The sequence below is a fragment of the Dermacentor andersoni genome, chromosome 2 (assembly GCF_023375885.2).
Source record: "Dermacentor andersoni chromosome 2, qqDerAnde1_hic_scaffold, whole genome shotgun sequence".
In the NCBI taxonomy this organism is placed as follows: Eukaryota; Metazoa; Arthropoda; class Arachnida; order Ixodida; family Ixodidae; genus Dermacentor; species Dermacentor andersoni.
In genome coordinates, this window is record NC_092815.1 from 238,591,470 (window position 1) to 238,602,979 (window position 11,510).

The 11,510-nt window shown below is 45.8% G+C and overlaps 2 protein-coding genes across 2 annotated transcripts in view; one reads left to right on the forward strand and one right to left on the reverse strand.

The window, feature by feature from the left end:
• LOC126539913 (heat shock protein 60A-like) overlaps positions 1-4,659 on the reverse strand; it is a 44,755-nt gene extending 40,096 nt beyond the window's left edge. The window contains 1 exon segment of the mRNA XM_050186734.3: positions 4,550-4,659. The gene's annotated coding sequence lies outside the window, so the exon portion shown is untranslated.
• Positions 4,660-5,069: 410 nt separating this feature from the next.
• On the forward strand, positions 5,070-10,964 carry LOC126539912 (10 kDa heat shock protein, mitochondrial). Its single transcript, XM_050186733.3, has 4 exons — positions 5,070-5,179; positions 5,437-5,598; positions 8,100-8,189; positions 10,751-10,964. The coding sequence occupies exons 1-4, from the start codon at positions 5,177-5,179 to the stop codon at positions 10,799-10,801; spliced, it is 306 nt and encodes a 101-aa protein (XP_050042690.1). The 5' UTR covers positions 5,070-5,176; the 3' UTR covers positions 10,802-10,964.
• The last annotated feature ends 546 nt before the right edge of the window (positions 10,965-11,510 follow it).

An 11,510-nucleotide genomic window follows, 5' to 3' on the forward strand; every position in this document is an offset into this window, starting at 1 on the left:
CAGGTACTCAATCCCTACGACAGAAAGAGCTTAAAGCTTTAAAACAAATGGCATATGCCCATTTCCTTGCAGGCGCTGCACTCCAAGCAGGAGAGTCGGCATCAATCGCACAAGTTCACCTAGCTACATAGCAATGTTGTCACGTCACTCACAGCGGCACGCAACTTCAAGAATTATTCAAGACAACTTCAGTTATTTGTTTATTCTGTTGCTTCAATAGACAAAACTAAAGTTTAGAGAAATAATAAAAGATACTAACTGAATGTCCGCATGTATTTGTTTTACTTTGTACTGAAGCAAGAGATATGTACTTCCGTTTCGTCTGCTTGTTCCCACGTCATGCAGTCGCACGCGCGGAGAACGAAACTATGTCATTTTATACCGTGTTCCAGCGCTGCGATCATACTCTTTCGTACTCTCACATCTGCCTCAGTGCTCGTGATTGTGGCGCTGAGTTACACCGCTAATTGAGTGTTCTCGTGCAGAGCTCGTAAAATCGACCGCTGCACAAAACAAGACAAATGCGACAGCTTGCGCACAAGACTGTCACCGGAAGTGCGCCACTCAGCAAAAACGTGAGAGAGATGAAAAGAATAAGGCAGGGCCTGTGACGTATTCCGCAAGCGATCATCATCCAGCTCCAGTAAGGGAGAACGCAGGGAAGGAATTTTACTTGCAAAGGCTAGACAGGGCTAAAGTCCCGAAATGCTTAAAGTAGCACCATCCTTTGAACTTTTGCACCGCCGTGCGGGCTCCCGCCTTTCTCCCTCACCCATTTTGGTTTATTTTTCATCTGAGAAAGAATGAGCATTTTACATTTCACCCCCATAGCCGGAATCAAACATGGGACCTCGAGCTCAGCAATGCAACACCGTAGCCACTAATCTACCACAGCAGGTACCATTTAGTTTACCAAGCAGGCATCACTCGAGAGGATCGGAAATGTAATAAGACACTAAACTGACAATACACTGTCCCTTATAGTTCATCCTATCCCTTGCACCATTTTCTGGCCTAAGCATCGATGACCGAGCTGCCCAACTTTAAGAGAAGTACAAGCTATCAGTGCACAGATAGGCACCAAAAACCCCTTGACACAAAGTACAAGAATGTGCATATATAGCTGTGTGACTGTCTTATAAATGAACCATCTTCTTGCTTCATTGCCCTGCCTAAGCCAAAACTGGCAATTATTTACCCAAATGCAACTATTGCAAACTATTGTGCAACACTGGATTTCATGTACTTGGTCGACACCGAGATACTGTTTTTTTTCCACTGGGCTCTCTCGTCCTTCTCTGGCTCCCATCTCGTCGTGTCGGCCTCTATGAAAAGTTAATGTTGCAGTATGTCGAGCCCTACTGCATGCTGCACCAGGTGGCTCTTGTCACCTATGAGATAACTTCCATGGCATCCACTTCATGGATGGCCACACCACGAAGTGACATCGTACACATTTCCCGCCTCAAGCGGTACAACTGTAATAACCCATTTTGACTACAACCAGCACAGGGGGGGGGGGGGGGGGGGGGGGGTGCTTCATTGGCCGTGGATCATGTCACGAACAGTGGTGAAGACAAAGATGTTGTAGTGGAGCTGGGTCAGTCTCTCCTGTCGGACTGAAAGACCTGCTAAAACCTGTGCCCTGAGCAGTCTTGACTAGCCAAGTGATAGCCATTCACTGTTGAGTAAATACTTCGCGTAGCAATATTATAAGCAATGACCTGGCTCTCTTGAATTGTAAGTTCTTGTATACTCTTCTTTTTTTCTTTGTGCAATACTCTACGTCTGAGCCATTAAGAAATTTAAGGAAATCAATAATTAATTTCACAATTATATATTATATATAACTAATATAACATGCACAAATAATTAATTCAGTATCTTCAGGGGCCATACTTTGTGTCAATTCATCTCACATTCTTTTGGTCGTCACTATCGGTTTGGACGTTGCTGTATGGCTGTTATACCAAGAACGACCGATCATCACAATATATAAAAACAAAAAGAAAATTAAAAGTGTCATTAGAACATATGGCCCTAGAATGCACAGAAAACATGGTGGGCCAATAAATTTATTGACATTTCTGTGAATTACTATTGTGAGACAACGGTTAGGCCGCAAGTCTTCCTTTCATTTTAGCGAGTGAGCCACCCACTATCTTGGCCCCATGTGGTGGTGATGATGAGTGTGTACAGATGATGAAATGCGCATGCAGCGATCACACTAGTTGCAAGAACTCGAGTGTCAAGCATACCACACTGCTGCAGCCAAACACACTCCCTACCATTAGAACAGATGAGGCTCCACTAAGCTTGTATCCAAAATTAAACCAACTAAAATATTAATGCAACAAATTTCTTCAGTAAAGATCAATCTCACAAATTTTTTTTAACAACATGGTAACTTCATTAAAATTTTACACAATATGGGAGTCAAGGATGGTTGCTTTGGATAAAACATTTTAGAGGAATGTTTTGCAAATATGGGCTCCTGCAGGTCTCCTAACACAAGTTAGCATTTATTGGCTAATTAAACTTGCTTGGCAACATGTGCCTTCATGAGCTGCAAACAGCAAGACAACAAAATGACTGCAGTTTGCCTGGACCAATTTTAGAAAATTTATAGAACTTTTTGCCACATGAAAGGGAATGTACGCACATTTTGTATATTCAGCAAAACAATTCACTGAAGCAGAACAAGGGAAGTACACCTGAATCAAGAATTCAAACACATACTCTTGTGCAAGGCTCATCAACCATACATTCCTATTCGCAGCTCGATAAAAATTCTTTCAAATAAAAATAAAATTCTGGGTTTCATTCATGGTAAAGCCAGAGACTGACTAAGAGGCAGCATGGCTCACAATAAGCATGCCCCTACTACAGCATGTAGTAGGGAATTGCAGATTAACTTTGACCAACTGCTTCTATTACAATGTGCACCTAAAGCTAACTACACAAGAATTTTTGCCTTTCACTTGTGTCGAAATGTTGCCAGGATAAAGCCTGTAATTTCGAGCTCAGCAGTGCACTGTCATAGCCACTAATTTCTTCAAAGTGGCTGGCTGCCAACGTCCAGCTACTCAAATGCAATTATGAAGAAGTGTTTTTCAACTGGCTCATGGAAACTGATGGTCAAGAGCAATCTGGCCAACGAGAGATAATGTAGCAGAGAGTTCCGGGCTAATTCTGCCTGCCCAAGGTTCTTTAGCATGGTGATGCTGAAGACCGCACAGGGATTTTTTAGCCTGTACTGAAATCTCACAGGCATTGTGATTCATGGCCACAATGGGAAGCTCCATATAATCTCAGCCAATCTGCAAGCACCGAAGATTACAGCCATGCAGTGTTTCTTGGCGCTGGCACAAGAGCATCAGCTCGGAGCCACTGAGAAGCGATGAAATTTCTATATTCAGAGGTAACCGCTGCAAAAACCGGCCAATGAAAATTATTTTGCGTGTGCCTCGTTTGTCCTACAGGTAAATGCTAATCTCTACTTAGCATAAATTTATTCCAATAAACGTAACCTGCACGGCACATTCTGAGAGACAATGAAAGCATGCGATATAGGCAGGCACATGCAGCAACCACTGAGATCTTCCAAGAAGTATCATTCCTCAAAAGCCAACCACCAACTCCGAGAGCACAGTAGCACCAAGTGACGTAGGCGTACTCGTTAAGCTGAGGGCACTCCGCAGTCGTTACAGCTGCGGTGATCACAAGCTTCCCCCTCTCTATCTATCGCAGGCGACGGCAAGGCACCCGCACGCTATCTCCGAGTCGCGCACTTCGACCTAAATTGGAGTCGAATACGCTGTGCAAAGCGGTTACTAGTCGTGAAGCGAGCACGGGCCTCTACGTTTCGGCACTGCCCACAAGAAGTTGAGCAAAAAAAATTACGGGGTTTTACATGCCAAAACCACCTTTAGATTACGAGACACGCCGTAGTAAGGGACTGTGGAAATTTCGACCACCTGGGGTTCTTCAACGCGCACCAAATTCTAAGCGCACGGGTGCTTTCGCATTTCGCCCCCATCGAAATGCGGCCGCCGTGGCCGGGTTTCGATTCCGCGACCTCGTGCTTAGCAGCCCAACACCATAGCCACTAAGCAACTATGGCGGGTGAAAAGTTGAGCGCTATGCAAGTACCAGACCGAAGCTCTTGGGCGGCAACTTGCCGGCGCTCTAGACACGGAAGAAGGGACCGGTGACCATCGCAGCGCCGTGTCGCGCGAGCAAATCCCCGTGCCCGACACGCGCCGCAACATCGCGTTGCCTCGCGAAACCGCACGGGCGCGTTTGTGCTGGACACGGGAGCGATGGCCACGCGCGCTTCAGTAACAACCAGAGTTCTCGTAAGCTACTAACATCGATTACTTTCGACGCCGTGACCCGGCTCGAGGGACTAGCACGCCGGCGCGTACTACACGTGGATTTAGGGCTAGTTAAAGCACGCGCACCGCTAGGAGCGGCAGAAAACAGCCTTCGTCAATCGCTAGACATGTGAAAGAATGCATAGAACGATCGACATTTTCTATTTACTTACTGTTTGCAAAACGTTGCGAGGAATGCGAAAGACTTTGGTCTGCAATCGGCCCCTGCCTACGATGCTCCACGCCGGCTCCGGTGCTCTTTGGCCACTGTTGGATACGGCGTGCGGTAGACAAGCTGTTAAATGCGGCCCCAAAGCAGCATACTCTGTCTGCGTAATGCATAGGTTTTAAATTTTACAAAAAGTAAACAGCTATCAGGTAATTTGCATGCTGGATGTAATAATTAGCAGTCTTACATCAAAAAACAGGTAATTCTTAAAGGCTAAATTTTAGAAATTCAAATTAGTGTAACAAACTATGCTGTTCTGGGGCCGCAAAGTTCTAGAAGTTACTACAGATAAATATATTTCCTTATTTTCAAAAATTCTTGCATATAAGTAATTTCTAAGCGATTTATTTTTACACTTGATATTTTTAATATCTGTTAAAGGGTATTTTTCGATTTAGTGAAAATTTTTCAGGTTGTCTGCTGTTGTGCGCATGCGCCGTTGCGTCCTTGAAAACCATGTGCTCGCCCGGGTCGCCCTTTCGTCACTTTCGCCAGCGCACGCCGGGCTGCCGCCGTTAGGTTTACGGTTTCTGGAAGCTTCGCTGGTCGAACTCGTGCGCAAACTTTCATAATGGTAAGTTGGACATCAAAGCGCCCGCACCATATTTTCGGTAGCGACAACAGTGACATTATCGCAACGCATCGTTCTGCGCCGGACAGCGTTTCTTTCTTGCTCTTCGCTCGCCGCGTGCTGCTCGCTGGTAGTTGGTAACCGCTGCATCCAAGCCGGGTCGTTGCCGAAGCGCTGGCCGACCGCCGTGCAATGCAGGCGCGACCGTTCGGTAGTACACTGTGTCAAGCTCTGACCGTTTTGTCTGTCCGCACGCTCAGGCCGGTGTGGGCAAGCGCCTGATCCCGCTGCTTGACCGCATCCTGGTGGAACGGTTCGTGCCGGAGGCCAAGACCAAGGGCGGCATCATGATCCCGGAGAAGGCGCAGGCCAAAGTGCACAGCGCGACGGTCGTCGCCGTCGGACCCGGTGGCCGCACAGACGTGAGTAGAGTGCGAGTGCATGCCCGTGGCTTGTGCAACGAGCGGCGCGTGCCCGGCACCTGCCACGAGCTGCGCTTGGCTACCAGGCGAATACGCTCGTGGAGTACAGGAGTCGTGTTTGAGGTGTTAAACCACATCAGAGTGTCCCGGACTGTTGCAGTAAACTTCGTTTTGGCCGCAGGGAGCACGGCATAGGACATCGCTCACGTGACGGAGAGCACAAGACGTGCCAGTGTAGGTCAATTGCCGTGGTCTGTACAGGCTTTTTGCGTGCCTTTCAATTGCTGTGGAAAAGATCGTGTAATGAGTGTTCGTTTGACAATCGTGGGAGATATACCAAGGAGCCCAAGCCCAGGCAACATCTGTATTTAGACCCAACATGGTAGACCTAACAGATAGTGGAGACTAATGCTTGAAAAACTAGCGGCCCCTTGTACGAACTGCCTGTCGACTTCTAGGGTCCCAGAAAACAGGAAGAATGCCAATATTACACTACTCCACAAAAAGGGAGACATTAAAAAATTGAAAATTATAGGCCCATTAGCTTACTTGCAAAATTATATAGAATACTCACCAAGATATTCTCCAATAGAATAAGGGCAGCACTGGACTTCAGTCAACCAAGGGAACAGGCAGGTTTCAGGAAGGCATACTCTACAATGGATCACATCCATGTCATCAATGGGGTAATCGAGAAATCTGCAGAGTACACTCGGCCTCTCTATATGGCTTTAATAGATTATCAAAAGGCATTTGATTCAGTAAAGATGCCAGCAGTCATAGAGGCATTACGTAATCAAGGAGTACAGACCACTTACGTAAATATCTTTGAAAATATCTACAGAGAGTTTACAGCAACCTTAATTCTACACAAGAAAAGAAGGAAGATACCTATAAAGAAAGGGGTCAGACAAGGAGACACAATCTCTGCAATGCTATTCACTGTATGCTTGGAAGAAGTATTCAAGCTATTAAACTGGGTAGGCTTAGGAGTAAGGATCAACAGTGAATATCGGCAACCTTCGGTATGCAGGTGACATTGTCTTGTTCAGCAACACTGGAGCACAAATTGCAACAAATGATTGAGGACCTTATCAGACAAAGTATAAGAGTGGGCTTGAAGATTCATATGCAGAATACAAAGGTAATGATCAATAGCCACGCTAGGGAACAAGAGTCCAGGATTGCCAGTCAGCCTCTAGTCTGTGAAGCAGTGCATTTACCTAGGTCAATTAATCACAAGGAACCATGATCATGAGAAGGAAATTCATAGAATAAAAATGGGTTCCAGTGCATTCGGCAGACATTGTCAGATTCTGACTGGAAGCTTACCATTAGCGTTAAAAGGAAAGGTGTACAATCAGGGTATTCTACCGGTGCTGACATATGGGGCAGAAAGTTGGAGACTGACGAAGAAGCTCAAAAACAAGTTAAGGACCCCGTAAAGAGCGATGGAACGAAGAATGTTAAGCATAACGTTAAGAGACGCGAAGAGAGTGGTGTGGATCAGAGAGCAAACAGGGATAGCCAATATTCAAATTGACATTAAGAGATAGAAATCGAGCTGGGCAGGTCATGTAATGAGTAGGTTGGATAACAGGTGGACGATTTGGGTTACAGAATGGGTGCCAAGAGCGTAGTCGAGCATGGCAGAAGACTAGATGGGGTGATGCAATTAAGAAGCCCCTCACCAGGCCTGCAGACACATGATCGAGACTCAGTCTAATTGTGGTCACATTCCCAGTGTGACAGTGAGTGCTTCGAGCTGGAGGGCATCAATTGCAGAGGTTGTACTGTGCAGGAAACCAGTGTAAATTCAAGAAAAATGTTTGTGATTTTGCAGTCTTAGCAGAACTTTGAAATTTTGCATGGTGTCCTTCACCACCACAATGCACTAGATGTGGCTTGTTTAACAGGAAAATAGTGAATACTTCAGTGCATTGTTTCTGTCTTTAAATAGGACTAACAGTAGCAGGTGTCGGCATGTCATGAAGTAACCAGATGAAAAAGTAATTGTAATGTGATGTTTTGCTGCACAGAAACTGCTGAGGATAAACAGCAAAATTTCAGCGAGGCTGTTGTGCAATAGGAAATGTGAGAACATATTGTTGCAGTAGTGCCTCACTGTTGTGGCAGCAGCGGAAAACCTAGAAAGGCTGGTGAAAACATGTTGGTTAGGTCATAGGGCTGCTGAGTTAGATTGTTGTAGAGGGATCCATTGTTATATACATTGTGATATGCCAATTTCACAAGCACTGATCCTGTCTTGCCTTTTGAGTGGCAGAGTTTACTTTCAGTTTGTGGTACTATAAGCAGTGGTATCTTGGGTCCCTTGTAGGCATTCAGAGAAGTGCCTTAGGCTTGTTGGTAGTAAGGGTTGATTTTTGTGTACTTTGGAACAAGGCTGTGAAAGTGTCAACTTGTACATAGCACCATGACATAATCAACAGCAATGAACTCTACACCATTCGTAACTGGGTCCTTTATGATGCATGTTGCAGTCTGGCCAGACCGTCCCAATGGCTGTTAAAGAAGGCGACAAGGTCCTTTTGCCCGAGTATGGTGGCACTAAGGTGGAAATTGAAAACAAGGTAAGCAGTGTTCTGCCTGTTTCAGAGTGATACATGTGATGGGCTCTTCACTGTCTCAAAATGTTGTACAACAATATGAACGTGACTAACATGAGCCACATGTTGAAGAGAAAAAGTAAGAAGAAAAAAATGCACTCTCTGACACGATCCAATCCCAGTTCTGCTGCATTCCAGTTGAATGCACTACCACAGAGCTAAGCTAGCAGCTTCAGCTGTGTGGCTCCAGAAGCATGGCTTCTAGCATAAAACATTGAAGTTTATTCATATAGCACAAGGAAAAATAAATTGTATGTAAACATTCTCTGTGGCACTTTGGGAGCTTCCATAACAGGAACCGTCCAGAGGGCCTCATGTTGCACAGTGCATGCACGATAACGACATGCAATGGCTGTATGCATGCATTGCTTATGCTAATAGCTGCATCTGTTCTCCAACAGCTATGTGCTTCTGGCTTGTCCCAGCGATTACTCTCTCCCCGCTTACACATTTATCCACACAGAGCTCTGTGGCCGGGATGTTTATTGAGCATCTATACAAGTGCTGTCATAGAACCAAACAGCGTTTAGGCCCAAGGCATTTATGTCGGGGGCTCTGTGTAGCCCTAAAACTGCAGTTTCTCTGTTCTATGTCGTAGAAGTTCATACAAGGCAAGTCAGTACTGTTTGTCAAAGCAAGAGGTATTATGTGCTGACCCAAAAAGGTTGTGTGGTTAGCAAACTCTGCCCTTGCACTGCCAACCCAACTTTGTAATCATAAGTGCACTGAAAGAAGAGGCCAACCATGCAAGCTGTGCTTACGAAAGCAGATGAAGTGATAAACTGTACAATAGGTTGGTTTGGTTCGCTGTCTGACATTCGCATGTAGGTGACACACACTGATTATCTGCGATGCTTTTCTTATACAGTCAGACCGATTTTCCGGACCCTCTAGGGAACGTAAAAATGTCCAAAAATTCAGGCAGTCCGAAAAAATGAATGCATGCAAAAAAAAACGCACCCTTTTTATTTTTTTCTCAGATCTAGAGGTAAAGGGCGAAGTAACAGGCTTCCAAAACCCTGCCACAGCATCAGTGAAGTGGCTATAAAAAGAGGCGTTAAAAAACTCTGTATGCAGCCGACTGCCGGTTTATTATGTACATGTGCATCGTCGGGCAGCCGGTGTTATTGCTGCAGTGGCTTGAAGAACTTGATTGTTGTTTTGACGGCGTTCCGGTTGCATGCGATCATATTCGCCTCGATCTGAGCAAGGGTCATGTCAGCACTGGACACCGATGAAAGAGTCAAGCTCGCGTCAACTCGGCGCTTGTAGGTGGCGCAGGCATTGGCTCCTTATTTTCAACATTGGAGTCTTCTGAATCCCCCACAACCCGATGGACTATTTCCTCGTCAGTCCTGCGCGGAAGTCGAGGTCGTTGTCAGCGTCAACAAACTGTTCAAAAGTTATTTCCGTGAGTATGGAAACCCCAGCAGAGTGGAGGTCGTTGATCATGTCGTCCGACGGTACTGCTTTCCGCGCTTCGATGCCATCGGCGAGGACGACGAAGACGGAGTGGGCGCCATCGAAGGCAAGCGAAATCCTCAAGTTGCGTACAGTGGAATTCGCTGACGAGCGTCGAAGCACCTAGGCCTAGCATCGCAGAGCACACTTGACACAACAGACAACCACACACCACGCTAGCCAAAACGTGGCCTGCGCAAACAAACAAAATGGTGCTGCTCCGGAAACTCCGCCAGAGGCGGAAGTGCAGCGATGAACATAGCCAGTGTGGCCAGGCCAAATCGGTGTGTGACGACTAGATTCGGCTAGTTGTGGTTCAAAGCGGTGATATGCTTCGGCTGCAAGTGGATTTCCTTCTCAAGGGCGCTGCGCGAAGAGCCAAAAGACCTTCCGTCCGTCAAAAAGTCCGGAAAATTGGACGGCGGGGGGTTCGAGCGTCTGAAACTTCAGATGTCCTTATACTACATTGATTCTATGGGGCTCGTGGCGGTGCCGCGAGGACGTCCGAAATATCAGGCATGTCCGAAAATTCAGTCGTTGACTGTATTTAATTTCTGAGCGTACCTTACGCTGGGGTCATTATGTGACTACTTTCCACAGTTGTTACCTCATTTAGGAATGTTCACTCAGTTGCATGGCTGGTACTTGAAACAGCTTTATATGCCTAATTACTATGCCATTACCTCAAGTCTATTTAATTTACAGTGATCAAAAGAACGTCACATCTTCTTTACCGGAATTACTCCAGAAGTTTCCAAAGGAGACAGTCATGTCACCAAACTGGGAAAGAGTTTGCACACCAATACTTAAAAAAATGGTAGAAAAAATAAGCCAAGCAAGGAACATGGTTCCCAAGGGAAAAGAAATGCAGAAATATTGTTCTTGAAACAAAGTGTGCAACATTTTTCAGAAATTAAAAAGCCATTGGATCTTAATTACAGGCAATGAAAAGAGCTTTCTGACAAACTATAGAATCCATAAATTGTATGCCATTGACGATTGCTGGCTCGTGTTCTTGACTGGGGTGACCAGAGCTGTGACAAGCTTCGTTTTCTTTCTTCTAGGAGTTCTACATCTTTCGGGACAGCGATGTCTTGGGCAAGTGGACTGACTGAACATGGTCGCCAGCTCTCTTCATCCGCCCCTGTCCATAGTGTTTTCACATAGCATGTTGCTGTTCATGTGGCAGTGAGCACACCCGGTGTGCAGCTCGGACCAGACTGCCTCTTTCTTTTTTATACATAATAAATCGCCACCACCATGTACAATAGTAGTAAAGAGTTGAGCATCTTTTTGGTTAACATTAAGTCACGATACAGATGTAATGGCCGATCCCTCTACATTACTTGGGGTTTGAAGTGTTTTAATGCGAAAGCATTATATGCTCCGTTACTTGAATATCCATCGGCCTGACCGAGAGATGGTACCAAAATGACCGACACCACAAAGAGTAAAAACGTGTCGCAAAATGCTTGGATTGACGTCTTATTTCTCAGGGAGGTTTCTGTGAACAAAGTAAATGAATGCCTTTGAAAAGAAAATTTGTTAAACTTCTGTCTGGGTGGGAATCGAATCCGGACCTCCGGAGTGTGAGACGAGCGCTGCTTCCTGAAACTACTGTGGCTCCACAGTTCTGGTTGACTGAAGGTGTGCCTAGTGCATGACTCACTTCACACATCACACAACTACGTTGAGATGCTTGGGGCCTTTTGATTTGGCCTTACTGAGGCGCAGTTAGAAAGCAGGCGAGAGCGAGCGCGGAAAGAAACATTTCACCAAAGGGACTAATGCTTCCACATTCTTACATGTAAGCAGTTGTCTCTG